General features: G+C 49.5%; 8 protein-coding genes across 8 annotated transcripts; 4 read left to right on the forward strand and 4 right to left on the reverse strand.

The window, feature by feature from the left end:
• Positions 1-75: 75 nt before the first annotated feature.
• Positions 76-4240, forward strand: FSUBG_7286 (uncharacterized protein; the record flags this gene model as incomplete). Its single annotated transcript, XM_036685575.1, has 5 exons — positions 76-2083; positions 2133-2570; positions 2624-2933; positions 3432-3689; positions 3739-4240. 5 exons carry the CDS (start codon positions 76-78, stop codon positions 4238-4240), a joined length of 3516 nt encoding a protein of 1171 aa, XP_036537154.1.
• Positions 4241-4621: 381 nt separating this feature from the next.
• FSUBG_7287 (uncharacterized protein) lies at positions 4622-5749 on the reverse strand (the record flags this gene model as incomplete). Its single annotated transcript, XM_036685576.1, has 2 exons — positions 4622-4884; positions 4939-5749. 2 exons carry the CDS (start codon positions 5747-5749, stop codon positions 4622-4624), a joined length of 1074 nt encoding a protein of 357 aa, XP_036537155.1.
• Positions 5750-11625: 5876 nt separating this feature from the next.
• FSUBG_7288 (f-box protein) lies at positions 11626-13259 on the forward strand (the record flags this gene model as incomplete). The annotated part of the gene is made up of 2 exons (XM_036685577.1): positions 11626-11969; positions 12026-13259. The coding sequence occupies 2 exons, from the start codon at positions 11626-11628 to the stop codon at positions 13257-13259; spliced, it is 1578 nt and encodes a 525-aa protein (XP_036537156.1).
• A 2266-nt stretch (positions 13260-15525) lies between these two features.
• FSUBG_7289 (uncharacterized protein) lies at positions 15526-17208 on the reverse strand (the record flags this gene model as incomplete). Its single annotated transcript, XM_036685578.1, has 3 exons — positions 15526-15664; positions 15814-17128; positions 17193-17208. The coding sequence occupies 3 exons, from the start codon at positions 17206-17208 to the stop codon at positions 15526-15528; spliced, it is 1470 nt and encodes a 489-aa protein (XP_036537157.1).
• Positions 17209-18176: 968 nt separating this feature from the next.
• FSUBG_7290 (v-type H+-transporting ATPase subunit C) lies at positions 18177-19569 on the forward strand (the record flags this gene model as incomplete). Its single annotated transcript, XM_036685580.1, has 5 exons — positions 18177-18471; positions 18526-18542; positions 18672-18763; positions 18821-19313; positions 19363-19569. 5 exons carry the CDS (start codon positions 18177-18179, stop codon positions 19567-19569), a joined length of 1104 nt encoding a protein of 367 aa, XP_036537158.1.
• Positions 19570-19765: 196 nt separating this feature from the next.
• On the reverse strand, positions 19766-20558 carry FSUBG_7291 (adenylyl-sulfate kinase; the record flags this gene model as incomplete). The annotated part of the gene is made up of 2 exons (XM_036685581.1): positions 19766-20381; positions 20551-20558. The coding sequence occupies 2 exons, from the start codon at positions 20556-20558 to the stop codon at positions 19766-19768; spliced, it is 624 nt and encodes a 207-aa protein (XP_036537159.1).
• Positions 20559-21388: 830 nt separating this feature from the next.
• FSUBG_7292 (thioesterase family) lies at positions 21389-22328 on the reverse strand (the record flags this gene model as incomplete). The annotated part of the gene is made up of 3 exons (XM_036685582.1): positions 21389-21409; positions 21469-22169; positions 22232-22328. The coding sequence occupies 3 exons, from the start codon at positions 22326-22328 to the stop codon at positions 21389-21391; spliced, it is 819 nt and encodes a 272-aa protein (XP_036537160.1).
• A 662-nt stretch (positions 22329-22990) lies between these two features.
• FSUBG_7293 (uncharacterized protein) lies at positions 22991-23588 on the forward strand (the record flags this gene model as incomplete). Its single annotated transcript, XM_036685583.1, has 4 exons — positions 22991-22993; positions 23045-23168; positions 23223-23251; positions 23301-23588. 4 exons carry the CDS (start codon positions 22991-22993, stop codon positions 23586-23588), a joined length of 444 nt encoding a protein of 147 aa, XP_036537161.1.
• Between the last annotated feature and the right edge of the window lie 57 nt (positions 23589-23645).

Below are 23645 nucleotides of genomic sequence, written 5' to 3' on the forward strand. Positions count from 1 at the left end.
TGCTTCTTCGCGCTGTGTACTAAACCATACACTCGATTTGACAATCCCCAAGACAGACCAACCTGATTCACTGAAATGGCACCTGTCGAGGCTGAGAAATTTCTATCTTACGAAGCCGGGCCCGAGGTCGAAGAGTTCGCCAACGCGCTCGACGACTGTCTCTCCCCCCCCCTCTCAAACGAAGAACGACGAGAACGAATTCTAGACCTACCTAGAAAATACCACGAGAATGCCCTTCGACGCCTAGCACAGGTTCGACCGCGCATGATGCGCAACGGACAAGACGATATCGATATGGATGCAGACGACGATGTTGCTAATAGCAACCCTGCCTCAGCAGAGCTTGTCAAACGTCTCGAGAGGGAAGCGCAGACATGGGATCTGTTGCGCAGGCTCCTTCCACTGAGATATGCTAGTTCTGATGACAGGCAGAGCGCTTCCAAACCCGAACGGAGCTCCATGGATTCAGGAGACCTGTTTGAGAGTTTCCTTGCTAGTGATTCATCGGCGCACGAACGACAAGCAGTCATACAATGGCTCCAGAGCAATGCTTCTTCGGGACCTGATATCAACGAGCTCGCGCATGAACTCCAGCAAAATGCCGACCGTGGAGATATCATCGCTCACGGCTGGCTTCACACTCGCTCCTCAATCAAGCTTCGGAAGAGCGTGACAGCCTGGCCCCATCTACTGGATCGCCAGTCACCAGCTATTGCGACCTCATTTCACACCTCAGATGGCTCACCTCTGGTGACACAGCTGGACCCAGACGCTGCGACTCGCCAGGGACGAAAACTTGAACCGCAAGATGAGTATTTTGAGCGTGCCATTTGGTTGGGTTGCTGGGAACACCTTCGCCGAGGATCAAGCTTGGACACTATCCGTGAATGGTGTCAAGAACGAACCGAAATGTGGCGGGCTATTTCCACCTCTGCGATACTTCTTTCAGCCGACGGCAGCCAGGAAGTGACGGATACTAAACCAGCATCGCTTGCTCTGTGGCGACGAATGTGCTTCAGCTTGTCTCGATCTGGTGGCTGTGATGACTACGAGCGTGCGGTATATGGTGTCCTATCAGGAGACATCCCGAGCGTCGAGAAAGTTGCCCTGAACTGGGATGATTTCCTTTTTGCAAACTACAATGCATTGCTACGCACACAGCTTGACAACTACATACTTGGACAATGCCCAGCCGACGTTGCTTCAAACCTCACACAATCGTTTCCTTCATTTGACGCTATTCAATTTCACGGTGAGCCAAGTACAGTTGACATGCGTCTAATCCGAGCTTTGGAAGCCAACCCTCAGATCAAAGACGAAGCGAACGAACCCAATAAGGCGTTGCAGGCATCATTGATTTCCAGGGAAATTGGTCAGCATCTCTATCAGCAAGGCTGGATCATTTCTTCTGGGGCAAATCACAACGAGTCAGCACTCTACAGATCAAAGCCCAGTAAGCTTGAGGTAAACAAGGAGAGGTTCTTTCAGTCCACGCAGCACTACGGCCTGCGGATTGTCGCACATATCTATCTCCTCATCAACCTCCTGGATAAGCTGAACTCGAAGGACGATTCTCTCGCCCCTGCCTTTTCTCCTCCTGAAATGAGACGTTACCAACAAAATCTCATTGCCGGGTACGCGAATTACCTTCGCCTTGCGGAGTTTCATGAGTTAATACCTCTTTACTGTTCGATTTTGGAACCCCCTCGGTCATATGAGGTGCTTAGCTACAATCTCATTCCTGAAAATGAGGCGAGTCGACGTTTACTACAACTGAGACTTATTGGGAAAGCTGGCATCGACGTGCTGGAGTTCGTCAAGACTCAGGCGTGGCTTCTGTTCGATGATTTGGGTCCGGCGCAACATGGATGTCCTGCCAAGGAAGGATTTAGCATCATTGAGCCTGGCCCACCCACTTCACGCAGCGGTCGTCCTGTGAGGCCCGATTTCTTTGGTGATGATGAAAGATTCGTTGATCAGGCACATGAGAACCTCATCCGATCACTAGAGTGGCTGGTACTGGTGCAAGAAACATGGCCCAACGTGTTGTCTATGGGGACCAAGATCTACAAATTCTTTTTACGTGAGTTATTTTGCTGTAAGCAATCGGTCGAAAACTGACAACGCCGTAGGCAACATGCACCTCAGCGCTGCTCGTCAGCTGATGAAGCGAGTTCCGTTTTCAGAGATCCTTCATGCAGCTACTGAAGAAAACGGTGATGAGATGGAGTTATACGAAGACATTCCCGAGTTTTGGGCTAGGCAACTTGATCGGAGAGGTATTCGGGACGTGACACCGCAACAAGCACTTTCCGATGCCCGAAATTTCCGCGAACTAGAGAATCTAGTGAGAGCCCTGGATAGCTTGGAGACAGTCGCGTCGCTAGCCGAGCTTACGAATGAGTACGCCAAAATAGAAAACTCTGAAGCAGGCACGGTCATGATATTAACGAGAAACAGGGACCAAAAGAAGAACCGAGAGTTCTGGAATGCTATTGGCGATGAAGTCAAGAACACAAAAGAAAACATGCAGCCTCTTCTCAAGAACTGGCTCCTGGTGGGCATCGAGGGTAAGTGAGCCCCTGTAATCAGGCCATATCAGTGCTGACACACACCTTAGAAGGTGATCAAGAACTACGAGATCTCCGTCAAGCCTATCTCCCCGAAACAGTTCTAGCATACGTTGGCACGCTGCACTTTGCTGGCACTGGCTTGTCTCGAGACAACCTCCTGGAGTGTATGGAGCTTGCTTCCATCATTGCAGAGCGCGATTCGGATCTGTCGGTTGCATTCTTAGAAGCCGGAAGAATGAAGGAGCTGGTGGAAGTCTTTGCTGCCAGCAGCAAGGCATTGGCCATCAGCACTGGTGAAAAGAGAACCACGAACACTGGCAGCAAGAAGCTGCGAGAGATGGGTTGGTCCCGGGATCTGTGGTCTGTCAGGCCATGAAAGGCTTCTTTCCATTCTGTCATCACTCGTATCTGTTGACTGATTGTCGAGTTGTTATTTCGTTACCTGGGCGTCGACTCCGGCAAGTACGCATGAATTTATCATTCTCAGTTGGTGAAGACGGGCATGAATTGTAAAATATTAGGGGTGTTGGTCGGAATCAGTACATAATAGGAATTGAGTCAATGAAGAAACGTTCTGCATCTCGATAAGTCAATTGAGGTAATAAGAACAGAAAACTCAGATGATAAGACGACGGATTTGGCTTACAAATAATTACATATTCCACTTTCTTTACTCCGTAGTGTTCTGATCAGGTACTCCGAGATTGATGATACCCGAAACGTTGGGGCCAGGCCTATGACACAATCTGTCAGAAGCTCCCCCACTTTAGACCTGCATCTTCCAACTCCAACTCAATGGGAATGGAAGTTTACCTATCTTACCTAAGGGAACTCCATATCGCCTTCACTCCTAACTAGGGTACTTCCCAACAGCAAACAGCTCAGCAGAGCGACAACTGCAATGGCAAGCTTCGCAGCTGATATGCACGGCGCAACTCCTCCTGTTCTCCCCCCCAAGCCTGGTAGCCATGAGACGAGTCGCATTGCGACGCCGACCACATCAGGGGTACCTCCACCATCCGAAGGCCGCATACCCTCCAACACTGTGAACAACGCACCAGCGTCAATTCCCGACCCAGGCGAGCAATGGCTCCCTCAGATTCTACAGGACAAGTCGTATGTGATAACCCAACCTCAAGAGTGCAATTCTAAATTCTGTGGCAAGAAAACAAGACCTGGCTGAACTGCTTGGTAACCCAACTCTCCTCAACGCATTAACGCACTCTCCTGAATCCATTCACCCTTCCCTGCTTGTATCGCATCAAGCTCTATCCGCCGCCCTCAACGAAAACATCGACCTAGCTGGCCAACTCACGGACATGGAAACTCGGCTATCCCATCAGCGCGCATCGACACAGGCACAGCTTCTCTCAACACACACACTCGAGCGACAATGGCGCCAGAAACAGTCTGACATGGATCACGCGCTGGCGCCTTTCTCACCAGCAGCTTTATACCAGCAGCTGGGACAGGGCGTCCAGGAGCAGGCATCGGTGTGCGAGGCTATGGAGGAGAGTTTCCTTGACGGAGAGGGAGAAGGTGTATCAGCAACGGAGAGGGAGGTTACTGATTGGGTGCGTAAATATAGAGAGGCTAAAGTCCAATACTATTTGAGGCAAGAGAGGAAAGAGAGATGGGACGAGGGACGTGTCGGTGGATGGAGATGATGAGTTCTAGGCGTTTATACGGCGTGGGCGTTTGATACATGACACTGTATTTTTGACCTTTCAGGTATCCGATCTTCCCTGGTATAGATCACCAGCGCTTACGAATCACGACACAGAAGCACGCGCTGAACATTTGCTTCAGCCCTGTAGAGATTACCCCAGATTCGTCCCCTTTGAGGTTAGACATCAATTTTATAACACGACAAACTGTTACATGCGATATAGCTGCGACGGATATGCCGTTGAATGCTTCCCACTATAACCAACGCTCGTTTATCCAACATGGGTATCTATGTCACTGACTTTGAAAGCCGTACAAACTTGCTAATCCTCTGCAATGGCGCCATGAGTAATAGAAAAAGAAGAAAGCCCGCGTTCCCATTATAGTGCGCTGAAAGGACTCTTCTTCATATCTGGGCTGCGTGGACTCATGGGCAGAGCAAACAGATCGTCGTCGTCATCTCGTCGTAGAGGTCTGACAGGGGCCGAGGCAGCTGTGGTTAGGTCGCCATGTAGTGCAGCATTCAGCGATATGGGACCTGTGGATGCGTTGCTGGCCATGGCCTCATGGGACGACACAGCGATATCACGCCCTCTGGGTTGAAACGGATGAGATTGACTAATGGGGCTCATGAAGGTGTTCGCTTTTGAGAGAAGTCAGCTTGTGCACAGGGACTGGAGCGATGGATCCCAAATACCTGTCGTGCTCGGTGTTAGATCAGCAGGTGATGTGGCTAGCTTGAGACCTTTGAGCTTGTCCCCCAAGCGGCCCGTAGGTGAACGAGTAGCTACAGGACGAGGCATGGAATCACTGGGAAGTTGTGGCGTGTTGATAAATGTGTCGAGAATCCACTGCCTCTCTGCGAGGGCCATCTCAACACCCACTCCCTCAGCATTATTACGAAGCTCGTTGGCTACCTCCCGATCTATGGCTGCCAGGCGTTGGCGAGCCCATAGTGTGTGTAGGACTCCCCGATTGCCTGGATCAGCGGCAAGGCCTGGTGGGAAGATGGCCGGAAGCGGTTTGAGAGTTAGACTGGGTGACCCAGGCGGCGTAATAGTGATCGTTGAGGGTACCGTGGCATCAGCGGGGAGCAGGAAGAATACACGGCGACGACGTTGACGAGATGAAGACACAGGAGCAGTGTCTGACTCAAGATCAGCAGCAGGGAGGTTAGTAGATTTACCCGGCCACGACACTTGCCAACATGTTCTGTTGATGCTGTCCACCGGAGCAGAAATCGGAGCCGGCTCCGTTGCGGAGATGCGATCGGCAGCCGGGGCGGATTGTTCACCGGGGGTGTCGGCAAGACAAATGACAGATGCAGCGGGGCCCGGAACGGCATCGGGATACCACTCCACCATCAGAACCTTTGTACCAGCATCGCTGAACTCGAAGCGGGCTAGGTGCTGAGCCTCCACAGAAGGGACGATAGGGGGTTCACCGACAATAGCAGATGCAGATGGGGTTCCAGGCCGAGAAGAGCCCGAAAACGGGTCAGTCGTCATGACTTAGGGCTACTTTCTCGTTATGGGGGAAGCAAGAAGGTGATAAGGAAGAAATGATATTGAGCTCCAGGGTGAACGCTGCTGAACAGCGGCTCTGAATTCGAGCTGAAGAGTATGGAGACGGGGACGGAGACGTGGATTGGGATGGGGATGGGGATTGAGAAGGCGGAGACGGGGTTGAAATCCGGGCACTTTGATACTAGCCCGATGGCTTTGTTTCGACTTCGTTCTAGGAAGGCTCGCTAATATGTGCGCTGTCTCTCTCTCTGTTACTGACTTCGGCTGGGTTATTGCTGTCTTCTCGGGGACTTGGGCCTTTGCGTTTTTTCAGGGTCCCGCTCCTTCTCGGACCGAGACGAGGTTATTTCGGTGAATAAGGTAAGGTAAGGTAAGGTATCAGAAGAATCTAGCCAGTCAAGGTACCTAGGTATATTGGTTTAGTGAGGTACGGGAAGGAGGCACCGGACATATTCCGCAATGCAGCCGTAACTGTGTTGGGTGCTATGTCAAAATGAGTTGACTCTGAACGTCTCTGATGAGGTTAGGCGACGAGTCGGAGGGGAGAAGACGGCGGTGGCGGTAGATAGTGGCGGGGGAGTTGCCAGTTTCAGGACGTTGACAGAAGACGGAACACTAGGTACCTAGGTTGGGTTGAACACGAGATGAGATGGAATATGACATGACATGGCTGTCAGCTTCTATTTTTTCTTTTTTTTTGAGCGTTTATAACAATATTAGAGAGGAGAAGTTTGAGGGGAAAGAAGTGGACTGAACGCGGGATGGGACGGAATGGACTTGGGGAAATGCTGTGGACGCGTCTACGGTACCTACCTCCCTCCATTCAACATTTGGGTAGGTAAGGTACCTTAGGTAGGTAGATAAACGTAGGTAAGTAGTACTTAAGTGAATGGATAGGTAGGTAGTCATGTCTAGTACCTGCCTACAGCACTGTAATGGCGGCGGATTGCACGGAAAGGGAAGCTGTTCAAAGACAAGACTGCCTAGACGATCCAATCATTCCATTGAGGTACTCGATAAGAACCTGTTTGTTGGAAATGGAAGCAAGATAGAACACACAGAGAAGCGTACCTATCCATACCCTGGGTACTAACCTTAGTTAGGTACCGCACCTTAACTCATGGGTGCTAGCCAAGGCAGTAAAGGGTCCCTTCATCACCTTGAACCTGGGAGTGATTCCTAGGTAGCGTCTATGAGCTGGGGGAGTAAAAGAAAAACCACACAGATTGGCTTTTACCCAGCCTTAACCGAAAGTCATTCTTGTGTTTTCGACTCCCAACTTAAGATACCGTCTACAACAGGCTATTGAGTAGGTACTATAGGTATTCTACGGAGTAGTACGGATAGGTTAGTCCATTAATGTGTGCTGACTGAGGCAGTGCTGACTGCCCTGGCCTGCTCCCTTGTTTAGGGGGCTGGACTTTATCGGTATATCGGGACGAAAGCCATTCCTTATCGGCCGATTGCGTGACAGACTTGAGACCAGAGTGATTTAGAGTCATGAATACGTCGTCAATAATAACAGCACCTGCTGTGTAGCTCGAGAACCAAGCTTTATTAACATGTGCTCCTGATTTCTAGCAGATGTTCTAAGTAAGTACCTTTGTAAATATGATATAGGTGATCCCAAGCTGGTATTTGTTGGCTCTAAGTTATTTGTGCACATTGCGTACTTTCCATGTAAATATTTATCCATTTTTACTCTATTTTTTATTCTGAAGCAGAATCTCGAGTCAACACAAAGTTATATTATAAGAGAAGCTTACCGAGATGCCGGCCAAGTAGAGGAAACGTTACAGAATCTCATGCCAATGCGGCGTTATCCCAAAGACAAGACTCTTCTACCGTATTGACGTCTCTACCTATCTATTCCACGAACTGCCGTGTGTGTAGGGCTCTAGCTATAATAACTCTACTCCGAGTCATTTCACTAGCAGCATAGGTACTGATCCCCTGTGCTCATATTTGCTTTTCTTTTAAATCACTAGCCAACCAGGCCCAAGTCGATTCTCAAGATCGGCGTCAACGAGACACTGGATATCGAGCTTGTAACGGATGGGGCCAGTCCTTCTGCCCAGAACCACCGCAGTAAGGCCGCGACTAATAGGAACACCCCCCCTCAAACCCGACACTAGGTAGGTAGGTTGTGTGTCTCGGGTCCGTTCAGCTGGTCCTCGCATCCACAACCGTATTCAGACAACCCCAATTATCGAACTCTCCATTACTCGTGAGATTGCTAAGATTCAAATCTAGGATTTTGACGTCGTGTAAGTGATATCAACCGTAGTGATAACATTAATGATAAGACATATATGATAACGAATGCCGTTCGTATGATTTGTATTGGCACGTAAAAGCTCACTCACGACGATAGCTCAATGGCTTTCTAACTGACTTAACTACAAGTCTCTCGTGAAGTGGAGAAATGAATCACACTTGCACTGAACCCCCGTCATCGTCAATAGCCATACCTGTCTTGTTGCATCTAAACGGAAATTGGCTCAGAAACAGTTGGAAGCTTTTAGGGTTGCTCGAGACACGCATATACACTACATTGCAACATTGTGAAGAGTCGGACAAGTGCAGTTTATTCATCATTATGAAGGCTTATATATGGACAATGAATGAATGCTCAGAGAACATCGAGCTACCTGTATCAAGCGAACCCCTCGGGCCACCCGATTCGCACGGCAAAAGCACTCGCCCATTGGGTCTCGAGCTCTTCCATAGAACTCACCTCACTTGGCCTTTATCAACTAACTACCGTACATATGCAGCTCTCGGCTGGAGAGAGGGTTCTCGGCTTGACTCTGTTGCAGATGGGTCCACGCAATTCCGGGGGCAGATGCATTTTTTTGGTCCAAGCCTTTCGGTGCCATTGCTCTCGTTCTGAGGATCAAGTGAGGTGAGGTGAGGTAACTGTAGTCCCCTGGGGCGAAGCTCTCTCGTGAGTCGATATTCATGGGTCTGACATATTCGATACGCCATCCCCTCACTTGGTCCATCTCACACAAAGGTTGTTAATGACAAGTCAGCAGAAGGCTGTTTCGGGTACATTGGCAAGGTATGAAGTTTGCATGAGCTTTGAAGATAACTTAAACATCATACCACGGAAAACCTATGACGAGGACTTCGATATCAGCTTCGAGATGTAAATAAATTAGCTAAGCTGATCCATGTAGCTTCAGGATAGTTACGGAGTATTTGGTATCTTGTATCCAGCTCATTGAAGGCTCCGACCGTCCATCTGAAAGTTATGGTTACTGGACCTCCTCCTTGCCGGCACTTTGATAAGCAGGCCATACGGATGCCATCCATCCAATTCGCTCTGACCCGGGCAGTCTCATTGCTTGATCATTGATGAAATGTTAATGAAGATAACACTACATATGTGAACAGAAGACCAGGAAGGATAAAAAGCACGAGGGTAAACCCATTCCGAAAAAGTCTGCTGACGCCTGTAAGACCCAGTCTATTTGGCCGGCTAAATGCAATCCCTGAAGAATAGACCGAGATATCAACGGGTGGCGGATCCGGTGAAGACCCGGAGAAAAGCCAGTTTTAAGGAATCTACCTTTTAGTTTAGGAGAAGCCGGGCAGGGCCAAGACAAACCTTAGTACCTAGAGGCTAGGAACCAAATGTGAATGTCCCAGCCCAAGCCTCAAAAAGAAAAAAGAGAACGACAAAGAAAAAAGAGAGGGGGAGATCCATAGTAGGAGGAAGGAAATCTTTCCAGTGGTAATTTTCTAAGCTGCCATCTCTGTTTCCCCAACGGATCTGTTTGGCAAGTGATAAGGTATTTCCCGTGCGGCTGGTCAGTTAAAGGGAATTTTAAGGGATTGCGAGTAGCTTTTAGTTGAAATCTAAAAACAGCCAAGAAAGGCGCTGTAACGTTGTTTTGTTTGATAGAGCTTCGGGAACAATCAACGGGAAAGCCATATACGCAACGCATCTGAACCGCAATGAACCACACAGGAGGCACATGTCCCAGACGCTGCATAGCATGGAACGGATGGGAAGATAGAGTAGGGCCGGCCAATTGGGCCGAGTCGGGAATTTCATTGACGATCATGGGGGGTTAGGCAAGCAATCTCACACTGTGCATCACTCAAGAAATTGAGTATATCACTCGTAGAAGCACCTACTGCATACCGTGCAATAACTGTACACTATTAAGCACCGGCGTTTTTCTGGAGCGTTGCAGTGGAGGGCGGATGCATCACCAACGTCAGCTGGTCACTAAAAGTACCTGAGGGCCACAGGCAATTCAGGGCCCGAGGAATGCTAATGCTAATGGAAACTGCTGTTGTTTAGGTTGTGGGGAGATTTGCGCAAGGCAGTGGAGAGCTTTCCACGGGCTCCATCGTCATTCTGGGTCTGGGGCTTTCCTTCTCTGCTGCCCAGATTTCCTCTCCAGGAAGTCCAAAGCACCGGGGAGATTCGCTCACGCGGTTTCTCCAGACTGGAGTACACCCACGCGCTATGTTAAAAAAAGGGGCCCCGATGTCCCCCCACAGCTGCCATGGAGTGTCCTCTCCACAGTTTGGCCGGCCAAAACGCCGCTTGAGGCGAACCAAACGCTTGCTTTTTTGGCACCTTGGGCGACCATGAGTTGTGCTAGATGTCCCAATTGTCACTGTGATGTGCTGGATTGACCTAAATAAACCGATAAGCCGTCAATCGAAAGAACACCCCACCATATTAAACGGTCGGTCCGTCCCCCCCTCGCCAGTCAATTACCTTTTCAATGGGATGGTCTGGTGCTGGCCAAATTCTTCATTTCGTTCTAACTATAGGTGTCGTTGGGGGTGACAAGATCCTCAATTCAATTCTATTTTGGCTCCTTCTTTTCATATCAGCCCAGCCGATAGGTGTATTTGCACTTGGCGATATGGGATGTACCTTATCATTCAATCATCCAAACCTTCCCAAATCTATCTACGTACCTTAGTAGGAACCCAGGTAACACCCAGAACGGGAAGTATCCAGATACTTGGGACATTCACGCCAAACTCAGCTTTTCTATGTTAACCATCGCCTCAACATGGGAAAATATATGCAGTCCTCAACACGAACCACTAGGTCTCTGGCCTGAATAGAAAGCTTGATTTTTACCCAGTAGGCATCTATCATATGCAGTGGTTCACTCTTGCCATTCGTCCCAATTCGAGATCGCACCTGTCTCTACTCCGTACGGAGTACAGAGAGAATCATTATCGTCCCGTCTGTGGAGTCGCGACCCATTTAAATTCACACCTCTTCCATGCTGCGGAAGGGAAAAGTAAAACGCTCCACCTCACACACCCCCTCCACGTCGTTCCATTCTCCCCCGGATTTGTACCGTAGGTACCCAAGTATCCTTGTACCTGGAAGTCCCCTTCCTTCTACGGCCCAGCTAGTAGTCATCACTACGCTCTCTCGCTCTTTCCTTGTACCATTCATTACCCTTCCCACTTTCCCGTTTATCCCGCGCAGTTCATTCTATCCAAGCCAACACGAAACACCACAAACTCGCTTTTCACGATATCGATCAACTGCTTGCCCTTCGTCTTTCTTATCATCAGCCTTTTCTTTTGACGTCTGGCCCTCGAACTCGATTTACCTGTGCCTCCGGATCTCCGGTCCGTAGTTTTCGGCGTTCCCGATCCCTCCGTCTCGCCAAATCGCCCTTCCTCTCGCCATGTCGAGTATATTCTCATTCAGTGCGCAATAGAGACGGACGTCTGTAGCCACTTAGGCCTGCCCAGCAAAGGCGACATCGTCCTTTCTAATACGTCGCGGCCCTCGCGCCCTCTCGTCGATAGCGTCGAACGTCGAACATCGAACGTCGCTCGTTTTCTCTTCGACGCCCATCACCATGGCTCACCATCAAGCGCGGACGATGGCTATGGATCCGCCACATATCACTGAATTTGCTTCTGAGCGCTATTTCGAAAAGTTGAGTCAGCTCAATGCACACCAACATCAGCACCAACCTCCTCCGATTCGAGATAATCTTGATGCCTCCACGTCGCCCTCGAGATTTATTCTTCCTCTACGAGAAACGAAAACTGCCGATGTTGAATCTTTAAGGCCTCTTGACCAGAAGCGTGATAAGTCAAGGTTTTTCGGCCTTCGCTCAAAGGTCTCGATCCTCCACTCTAAATCAAATGTCGCGTCTGGTCATGCGCCTCGAGTGTCTGTTGAGACGCCGCAAAAAAGGTAATGCTCTTCAGGCATAATATTTGTTCTTTCACTTTACTGACCGGTGAGATTAGTGCCAGCTTCGATCAGCTCTTCCTTGGACTTCCCAACGAATTACAGATTCAAATCATTTCTGCCCTCCCACTAACCGACGTCCTGAACCTTCGACTTGCCTCCAAATCGTGGCATACTCTCGTCACTTTCAACGAAAATACTATCGCTCGATATCATCTCGAACATCATATTCCCGTTTACGCCTCCCGCCTCTACCCCATCACAGACCCGAGCGAGATCAACTTCCAACATCTATGCGGGATATGGCATCGATTACACGTCGCTGCCAAGCTAGCCTTTCTAATGTGTGAATGGATCACAAAGGATATCTTCCTTCGCCAGACTGAAGCTCAACGACTTGCATTTGCACCCCAGAATGAGCGCATGCGACGACGTCTAATACCTCTTCTATTTACTATATTCCACTTCTTCGAGACGTACCGGAAACTTTACCTAAAGCGTATGGCTGAGAACGGAGGAAAAGGATTGAGACGGGAACCTTATACTTTGAACCCCATTGAAGCCGAAATCATGAGTATGTACGACGACCAAACCTTGTTAAGGGTTCACGAAGTCTTTCCCCTTGTAATATCATCTTTCTGTCGGAGACTCCGACCACCGACATATGTTGGTAGAGTCGAGCGATCACTTCGTGGCTATATTCGGGAGAAACCGTCCGACGATATGCATGTTGCCATCTTGTGCATTGGTGGACTCCGACAAGTGGAAAGGCTATGGGAAATCAAGGGCTATAACAGCAGGCGTGGTGCTGTTGACACATGGTTTAATGCTCTTACGAAAGAGGCGCCATCTGCTGAACAGTCAACATCGAAACCGAAACGAGGTCTTTTCGGACGCAAAAAATCTACTAGTGAAGCTCGATCGTCTGGTACAGTATTGAACAAGGTCCGGAGTTCCGGCTCAATAGATGGGAATATGGATTGGGAGACCAATCTTGTCTTCAACACGAGTTTATCTGCTGGGGCTCCCATGTCACCTTTGCCTTCACAACAGGCTCAGGTATTACTCAGCGACCTTCCCGTACTGCAGCAAATATGGCTCACAACCGCCGAAGCCTTGATCCTTCAGCGTCGGGTTGTCGAGCGTCCACAGGATATCAAACGCAACCAACAAGTCATGCTGGATTTGATCAGTGAAGATGGACTGGTAGAAGAGGACGAATGGTGGTACGGCCGCAGCATTCCCGATTCTGTGCGGCCTCCCATCGGTGTCACTGATGACGATGCGGATTAAGCCTCAGTTTCACTACATCTTAGGCATTCTTCGTTTGTTATGTTGCTGTTGGCGAGCGTGTTGAGAAGTTATACCATTACTTCTGCTTGTCGTTTTACCTGGGTACATGCATGCGTCAAACAACCGGTTTTTGAGCATTTAAACGGCGTTTTTTTATGGGTTGCGGAGAAAAGGGCTACTGCGTTGCCGAAGGTGGTACTGGATGGGAGCACTGGTTATACATATTGATACCGATTGTCTATACGACATTATATTTTCATTCATATTTCAGCACTTTCTTCTCAACTTGAGACCTAAGCCGAGTGCCTTGAAATGACAAAGGGCTCTCGTGTCTCTAAATAGTGAAATGGACTTCCCCATCCCACTGTGTGCACTGACCTCAGAGGCTAAGTTGGCTTGGCTTTTTATTCATTCAGATAGCTGTATATTTATTACCCAAGCAGCCTCTACTTTGATAGGAGGCGAGAAGGTTATTCTCAAGTATGCCAAAAAGAGATAGGATACGTTGATCTGAGCATCAGATCAACCACCAGACTGTGTAGCTCGGTTTTGTTTTTCCATGTGATCTTGCCTATAAGTGGTATACAATCCACGCACACAAACATAATTACTTAGCGAAACCGGAAACACAGTCTTTCCTCTAATGAAGCCTCCGGTATTTAAAGACATAGTTTTCTTTGCTTAGTATCCACACAAGTGATACTCACCTTACATTCGCGCTCTTGTGCAAACATTCCGGTGTCCGTGTCATGATGTGTAGGACGTGTATACTTGAGCCGTCCTGCCGCCCAAGAGCAGAAGAAGTCGAATCACATGGAATTGGTCGACTTGGGCCACCCACCTCTGCTCCTTGATATCTTTTCATATTCTCACACTCTCTTCATAGTGCAAAAAACTGGCTACGTCTGTGAATTTCGGCTAGTGCATTGCCACAGCATGGATCGCTTCTGAGTTGCTTTGCTGTGCCAGAGTTGCTATGATTGTACGTTCGGGCGTAGTTCTACCTCTCAAAGTTGGGAACTCAAGACATGTCTGCTACTTGCGTTGATGGTGTTTTAGGAGGCTTGGAGGGTGTTCCACCCATACTTGCGATTTGTGCTGGCCCTTCTAAGCGGGTGATGCGACTCAAAATGGCCGATGTTTGCCAAGGGTGTTGTCCCAGTTGAACGACGGAGGCCTTGTTGCTTGTGTCGAGGAACTAGGGTTGAGAGTGTCAAGTCTTTGAGCTTGCTGATGAGAACTTGGGCCTGCTGTCTGGGGAAAAGGGCCTGCAGCGGGATTGCCTTATTGATTCGACAACTGTCGTTGCTGTCGTAGCTGGCGTTGGTATAAATCCACTACGGTTACTTTTTGGAGAACATCTCTCGGAGCCACGAGGTCACGGCTATGTGGCTGAGTATTTGTTGCAGAAGATAGACTGGTTGGTCGGATCGACTGTTCGGATCTCAAATCCTGTGGTGAATGATGCCGAGGCTGATGCTTGCGTTGAACTTGGACGCCTTGATCTGCTTGGGTCTGGCAGGACTCATCAAATTGCTTGAGCCCCTGATCCTGCTGGTATAAATGAGATGGGCTTTGTGGCACTTCCTGGCTCAAACTATCCCCAATCTCAATTGCCTGTACCTCGGAGGCGAATGTGCCCGACATAGACGATGCGTGTTTGTTAGTGGCACTTGAACGAAAAGCTAAAGCCTCTGCATCGGCCGATTGGGAATGTCTTTCGTTAGTGCCAAGATTTCTTGGATCTGTCTCCTGAGACACACGAAGACGCTTGACTTGTTTCTCGTGAGGGGTATTGGTGACTAATCTCGCGGTCCTGGGGGACGTTTGGGGGATATGGATCACTCGAGTGTTGGTACAGGGACCATGTAGTGAATTCTTTCTCTTCCTTGAAGAAATTAGGACACCGTTCTGGTGGTTGCTGGGTGGCACCTGAGGCCCCTGTATAATAACAGAACTGCCAGCGGCTGTTCGTGTTTTGTTCTCTTGCGTGCAATCAGGCGAGCCAGTTGCGCCACCTTGCATTATGCTGGCCGCTTCTTCAGTAGGATCGGGCAACTCTGGAAGAGAAAAGGTGGTTCGAAGAGCACTGGCCGTCTCGGTCATATCGCTTGAATCAGGCGTGAATATTGCGGGATTATACATATTTCCCCTTGTGGTTGGCTCATGAGATTGAGGCCTTGACTCCCTAAGATGAGAGTCTGATGAGTTGAATGAGGAAGAAGTAGGCTTGGCACGCAGTAGCCTGGGCTTGTTCCTTGATCCTTTAGGCCGACCACGAGGCCTGCCTGTACTCTTCGTGCGTCTTGACGTTGTAACCGAATAATTTGGCACGACCAGTGCAGGTTTGCCGGTTGAGTCGGCGGGTGTCATCGATGGATCTGAGGTGCTTCTTTGGTCTTCCCCTGAAACATTTATCAATCTCGGGCTAATTGAGGGAGCGGCTGCTATAGAAACATGGCCCTTCCTATCACGAGGAAGTAGCTTACTCGAGCTTTGATTGTTAGAAGTGCGTGGTAAAGGCATACCCAAGTGTGGACTATTTGTAACTGACTCTGGTGGTGCATTCGGGCATTTGACAAGTGTTGAACGCTGCGTATCGTCCGTTTCATTGGGCCTCATAGCCAGGGGAACGAAGGTAGTACGCTTAGGTTGTAAATCTGCGTCTACTATCCTTTTCGTACTCCCCTTTGGCCTACCTCGTGGTCTCCCTGTTGAGGGCTTCGATGGCTTTTTGGTAGTGCTGTTTTCAGCAAAGTTTGGAGGGAAGATTTCCGAAATCCACGAAATAAAGAGATCGCCCGAGCTGTTCTTCGAGCCACTCACAGAGGACTCCCCATCGGGAGATGGGAGCCGCCGAGTGGCACCGCCGAACTGAGTAAGGGCACTGCAAAGCGTTTCTACGACTGTACTTGGGTGCAGCTTTCGTAAGAGTTCAATAAGTCGATGTTGCTCTGCTCTGACCTCTCTCGGTGGAAGAGTTGTTGTCAAGAGTTTTGTAATGATAGGCTGCTCTCTGTTAGCCTCTTGTGTTGGATCTATTGGCGTGGCAATTTCGTTCGATGGGTTCATGTTGACGTCCTGTGCCGAGTTCGCTTCTATAAATGGAGCGTCCTCTTGTTCATGGTTGACTCCGGGTGCGAAGTCTCCTTCACTTGATTCTGCTAGAATTTCTGTTTCAATATTTTCCATACTAGCTGATTCCGTTAATGAATTCTCTTCAAGCCTTGTGCTGGCTTGTGAAGATACCGTCCCTGCCCGCCGCTCTTCATGGGGCATAACAGTTCCGAGGGGTAGAGGCTGAGCAACTGGCTCGTGAATGTCTGCGGTTGCTGAAGGGGGATTTGAGAGAGAATGTGGAAGATTCCGAGCAGCCGCTGTGTGTGGTGGCCGCGGCCTCCTTGGATAGCGATACCCTTGAGCACTTGCAAGTTTGGCAGCAGCAGCAGTTCGTTCACTTGTAAGCTTGGCGGCAAGGTCGCGCTCCGTTATTTGCGGCTTCTGGATGTGCATATGCATAACACTAAAGTTACCTTGCTTCAAGTTCGTCCTGCCCTTAAGCTTGCTTGGCACCGCTGTCCTGATACGACCATCGCGATATGGGTTGAGGCTAGCAGCCAGCACTTTGTCCTCTTGCGGCGGACCAGGGCTAGATAAAACAGCTGTTCCATGATCTGGAGTATGGAATGACTTCATCTGGAAATCAAATAAGGCATTGCCTACTTGCCAATCTGATCTGGTGGCTCTTTGTCTAGGTATCACGGCGTCTGTCGACACTGTACTGGACGAGGCACCTGGGCTTGGACCTAGGGCACGAGCAGTGTCGGGAGCGGGGATAGTCGAATCGAGCACAATGGCGTGTGGAGGCGCTGTGCATTGCCTGTGAGTCTATGCATTGATTACATTCGACAAATTGTTTCGAACAACACGTACGTCCTTCTGAGACCATGACGTCTGGATGAGGCTGGGTCATAATACACTATTGACCTCAGTAGCTCTCTTACAGTGAACTTTTCGGGCAAAGTCAACTGTGTAGGGCTCATGGGACTTCGATGATGCGCAACTCGATGGTTCTCATATTGAGGTTTGTGGTGGTGTCGCAGCTCGAATTCCGTGTTAGTGACTGGATTCACTTGCCCTGGTCTGCGCTGTGCTTGTAGGTAGTCTAGTTAATGCCCCGTGATCAAAGGCCGTCCAGTAGTGGGGACCCCATGGACATCAGATGCGGCGGTAGTTACACTGAATAATTCGCGACCACATTGTCTTCTTGTCGTGAACTAGACCTAGGTACTCTTTAATGCGACGTACACTGGGTGCTGTTGATAGCAACCTTCGGGTCTTATTACACATAGGCAATGCGATATATGAACTGGCAATCCTGAATAGACGTTAGTACCAAGTTAGTGGTTAGGTACTCAACCTACCTTAGTAGGTATTTCACGGACATACAGTACTTTCGATCGAGGTATGAGACTATTGAGGCGGGCAGCCACAAGCAGTCGTCATCCCTAACCTCACTAGCCACAGATCCACAACTGACTCCTGATCCCAAAGGGCAACTGCTACGGAGTAGGTAGTAAGATATTCATGGAAGCTCCCACTGCCTTGTATTAGGTAGTGTAGTGCTAGCAACTCCAGCAACACTCTCGCCCTATAAACGCAACGTAACGCGATTCGACGCAACCTCGCCCTTGCCTTCGCCCCCGTTTTATCCGTTTCAACAGCAAGACTTCAACGGAGAGCCATTTATCGATCGATGAACCTGTGAGCTTGGCTCGCGATTAAAGCCATAGCTTTCACCGTGTGGAGCTGCCCGCGTTCTTCGCTGGTGTCACACTCATCAAACCGACAGCCTATCTTGCAGATATTCTCGACATAATTCATCCATCGAATATCCTGTAGCTCGAGCTTTCCACAATGTCGACGAAATACGCATTTCTATCTTTGCCTCAGGGCGTTTTTGACTCGAGCGATCGCGATGATGCCATATCGTCATTGCGTGGGACCATCTCTTCCGACAATGGATCCGTTCTGCCTTTCAACATCCCCGATTTCAAGATCGGCACTCTGGATGCCCTGGTGCAACAGGCAGATGAGCTTACCAAGCTCGAGGCGTCATGCCAGGCTGTCGTGTCCAAGGTCGCTGATTCTCTGAAGAATGTGCTCGACGGTGACGAAGATCGTATCGCCCAGTATAAGATGGTCAACGATAGTCAGTCGCGCACACTTGTTTTGAGACCGGATAGTCGCTAATCACTCACATCAGAACCCACTGATCAATACGTGAGCACTTTCAGCTGGAACAAAATTCGATATCGAGCCGACAAGTCCCTTGCAGAGCTTATTGACACTTTGCAAAAGGCGCGTTGATCCACCAACCTCAGTCCTAGGCTACAACTAACATGTCCTCAGGAATTAGCTAACGTTGATACCGACGTTAAGACAAAGTTTAATCAGTATAACTCTGTCAAGACGAACCTTGCGGCTCTGCAGCGACGCCAAACGTGAGTATTCTCCGCTGATAAAGATACCAGCCTCAGATCATTGACAGTCTCAATCAGCGGCAACCTTTCTACCAAGTCCTTGACACCCATCGTCGACCCGAAACTTCTTGTGCAGGATTCTGAGTACATTGAGACACACCTCATTGTTGTTCCTGGCAATGCAAAGAAGGATTTCATCAAGGAGTATGAGACAATATCACCCATGGTTGTGCCTCGCTCGGCTATCGAGGTAGCCAAGGACGACGAGTTTGTTCTCTTTGCTGTGGCGACATTCAAGAAGCATAGCGCCGAATTCCTCGCCAAGTGCCGAGAACAAAAGTGGACGCCCCGTCAGTACAAGTATGTTGAAGGCGGTCGACAAGAAGAGCAAAGGGAGCTCGATCGAGTCACCAATGAAGAGCGCAAGGTTTGCGGCGAAGCTCTGCGTATGGGACGCACGGGATGGAGTGAAAGTATCATGATCTGGATACATGTTATGACATTAAGGGTCTTTGTTGAGGCAGTTCTTCGCTATGGTCTGCCTCTAGATTACGTATCGGTCCTGGTCAAGGTGAGCCTGCCGAATGCGTCTCCATTCACATTACTGATCACATTCGCAGACTACATCCAAGCTGGCGCCCAAGGTCAAGGCTGCTCTGGACTCAAACTATTCGTTCCTTGGCGGCAATGCCTTTGGACGGGACAAGCGAGGCAAGATTACCAAGGACGACGCTGCGCTGAGCTCGGAGATGGCAGCCGCTGGTTTTCAGACTGGTGAGGGACACGAATACACGGCATACGTATACTACGAGATCGAGTTTCCTTAGCGATTGGCGCGGCTGGAAGGTTGGCGAAAGGAAGACAAGCTGAGGAAGAAGAACGATAGAACAAGTCGCCTGTATGCAAGAAACGCCTATATTCTACCTTATTATTATGCCTCTGAGTGACGACGGCAGGTGTCGCATGGCAGTAATATCCTATCTGTCTCTTTTTAAGTGCGAAACACAATTATGGATTTGGTGTCTATTTCTTGTTGAGATAGCCCTTCTCATTGAGCCACTGAACAATCTGAGCAACACACTCCTCAACTGAGTTCTCGTGAGTCTTGATAGTGATCTCGGCGTTCTCAGGCTCCTCGTAAGGAGCAGAAATGCCGGTGAAATCCTTGATCTCACCAGCGCGAGCCTTCTTGTAAAGACCTTTGGGATCACGCTGCTCAGCAACTTCGAGGGGTACATCAACGTAGACTTCGACAAAGGGGATTGGCTCATCACCGCCCTGTGTGGCCTGCTCGTGCAGATCACGGGCGACCTTGCGATCCGCTCGGTAGGGAGAGATAAAAGAGGTAATGGCGATGGTCGACGAGTCCGCGAAGAGCTTGGCGACTTCTGAGATGCGGCGAATGTTCTCGTTTCGGTCAGCCTCGGAGAAGCCAAGGTCCTTGTTCAGTCCGAAGCGGACATTGTCGCCGTCGAGACGGTAGGCAGCGACGCCGAGGTGAAGAAGATGCTGCTCAAGCGCAGTGGCGACAGTAGACTTGCCAGAAGCAGAAAGACCGGTCAGCCAGATGGTGAGACCGCGCTGGCCACGGGTCTCGTTGCGCTCCTTGCGCGATAAGGAAGGGTGCCAGGTGATGTTGCTGTGAAGCGCATCATTAGTTAGCGATACCTCTGGTCTTGAAGTGGGATGTGTATCGAAGTATGGATGGCGGGGTAATGGATTTGGAGACTTGGAGAGAATATTCAGAAGCCAGATAGGCACAGTGAGGGCAGGCAGTATACGAGATGAGCGGTTTGTTTTTGACTTACGTAGCCATTGTGCAAGCAAGATATGTTGAGATGGGTATTAGACAATGAGGAAAGGAAGAAGAAGAAAAAGAAAGAAAAAAAAGAAGAGTATTCAATGGGCAAAGGGTGAGAATGGGCAGTCTACTAATGTAGATATTACGGAGTAGGTAGAGTACCTATCAAATCGATCTGAACCCAAGTACTCACCTAATAATAGTGATTTCTGACGCCAATTGCGACCTCACGACCTAGATGACAAAATTTTATACCATCTTTCTAGCTATACGCCTACATGATTCGCTCCAAGAACCTCTCTATGTGATGGCAACGTGCCCTGGCGATGTCGTGATCGGGCCATCGGGCGGCAGAAGCCACTGCTACAGACTCCCCGGAGATCCACCTTTATGAGACTATAATCAGCCTATGGGAACTCATATTGAGGATGGCGACATCAGAGGCATTTCCTCGTCCCATTCAAGCCTATTCGCTAAGTGGCCGGGGCGGATCCAGCGACTCCACGGTGTCTGTCCAATGCGCCGGAAGTCGGCCCCGCGAAAAGGGAAAAGAAAGAAAGAAAGAAAGAAAGAAAGAAAACCTGAACTGTATGTGGGGAATTGTATGTTTTTCTACATGTATAATACATGGCAGATAAATCGATCGGCCACGCTCTATCGAGTTTCCCAAAGGAAACGCTCTATGTGTAATTAGATTGTGTTCTTGTAACATGCTCTGTCGTCCATCATTTCACCTGCCGACGGTGAGGTTCCTCGTCTACCGCAACACAACCCATATAAAATGCGCCTGTCACTCCCGTCGCTCGCTCAAAGAAAAGTTGTCATAACACGTGTCATCTATTCGTTTAACCAATTTTAGGCATCATCTATAAGGCGCATTAGAACGTCTCCAGAATATCGGTATCACACGATATGTATGACTTACCGCAGCATACTTGGGCGAGATGAATAGTGCTTGCGCTTCGGCCACTATCGTTGGCTTCTCGCCAGGCTCGGCCAGTAATTCGATATGGCCCCTAACCCAGGCCTTGCGGCCTTCCACCTTGTATGTCTCCGCTCGAAGAACCAGAAAACTTCCCGCTGGTGTGGGTTTGCGATAGTCGACATTGAGGTTTGCCGTAACTGCAATGTTATGGGGCAGCGCACCGAAAGAGCAACGTCCGAGACCCTCATCCAGCATAGTCGCCAGGAAACCACCATGTACAATGCCAGGATGGCCGCACAGGTCGCCACCGACATATGCTATAGACACAAGTTGTTTGCCGTTGGGCGCCATCCAGGCGTACGGTGGTACTGGCATTTTCCCCTCACCGATGAGCGCTCCTCCCGTCAGGCTCCGACTTCGGTACGATCCGGGCATTTTCATGTGCGGCCGCGATTCGGTGAGTTCGGGATTGGCGCGGAGCTCTGCAACGAGCGGGTGTTTGTTGATCGTCTCTTCCACCATCTTCGCCTCTTCGTGGTTAGCGACAAATCGCCGCAGGCTCTCTTCGTCCGAGTGGAAGCCCATGCCGTTCGAATGCATCGTGTACCATGTTCCAAAACCGCCTGCTGTGCTTGCGCCTACGCCAGCGAGCAACATACCTGCTGCTCTCTTGAAAGCACCACCAGCGGCTGCTGTGGCGGCTACAAGTCAGATTTGTCAGTATACCTTGCGGGTATAAGTGCTTTGAGGGGCGCAGACACACCTCCAGTCGCATAACTGCGGGATTGCGTAGGACGAGCAAACCGTTTGCAAGCTTGCGCTGCAAGACGTCCACTGTGACCAACTTGTTTAGAAAACATAGCGAATTTGTTTTTCTAGAGAGTGAACTCGGCTGACGAAACAAAGGCGAAATCAAAGACAAGAAATCTATAAAATAAAAAAAAGTAGAACTTGAGAAATGCGCCGCCTCGGTTTTTGATTAGATTTAAGGTTGTCTTGATTATCGGCGTTTCCGCTTTGCCTCGGATAGGAGGGTTGGCCTCGGCGTTTATGCACTTAAACAATAGCCAACGTTGTTCCGGGGTACCCACCTAACGTGGAACGGTGGAAAGCTCCACCTTGTGGCTTGTTTAGGTACAGTACCTGACCTAGGTAGGTACCTTAGTCTGGTGGAATGCGCCAAGTTGGCACGACCCTGATAATCGCGGGATGATGTCCAACTGCCTGCCATGTGCTGGGACCCTAGTACCCGTGACGTGAGTCTCATCCAACCAGAGTAGCTCGACGAGCTTGTGAGACATGATTTGAAGGAGAGGATCAAAGGCCGCTGACGACATGCGTGCTTGCTTTGGGCGTTTTATTCCTTGTGCATGTAACCTGCCCAGGTACTCTTCCCTTGATACCTAGTACCGTAGCCAGTATTTAAAGTGTGTGCATTTCCATTTACCGTTGTTATCGAGTTCCTCACTTACTCACTATCCATTTCCAAATCACTTAGAACTCACGAGGCACCTTGCTTACAATGGTAAGATTATCGAACTTGATTGGCAAACTTGATATTGACTCTTTGAGCCAGGCGACCGCTGAAACTGTCGATCTGGGCCCTGTTCACCCTCCCAAGGAGGACTCCATTACAGCCTTTGAACAGATCCTCCCTGAGCTCAAGAAGACTCTTGTTCATCTCCGCCACGACTACAATAGTGCGTCGATATGAGCCTACCTCTGATTGGACCTAAGGCTAACCCTCCTCTTAGAGCACGAACCAGAGTACTTTGCAGCTGCTGTAAGTTCAATCGAGTGTTTCTCGGCTTACCAGGGCTTATAAGATATAGGAACACCTCTCAGACCAAGACCTTGTCGGTTTCAGTGCTGACGACTTCGAAGCTGTTCGTGTCGCTACATCAGCCTACGGTATTCATTTGTTCGGAAAGCTTCGCATTCCCGCTTTGCCTGACCCTTCAGGCCCATCTTATATTCACTTCCGTGTCTTCATTGGCGGTGGTGATGAGCCTCCCAAGCTCCATAGCATTCACACCGAGGAGCGCGAGGATTCAAGTGGCGGAAAGACTTACAGAGCAATCTTGACCAAGAACGATGAGCTTGAGTGGTTTGATACCTGACTGGAATAACTAACGAGAGATGTATTTTATGTGGCATATTGTCTAACATGACCGTGG

Source organism: Fusarium subglutinans, assembly GCF_013396075.1.
Source record: "Fusarium subglutinans strain NRRL 66333 chromosome Unknown NRRL66333_c0000092, whole genome shotgun sequence".
Lineage (NCBI taxonomy): Eukaryota > Fungi > Ascomycota > Sordariomycetes > Hypocreales > Nectriaceae > Fusarium > Fusarium subglutinans.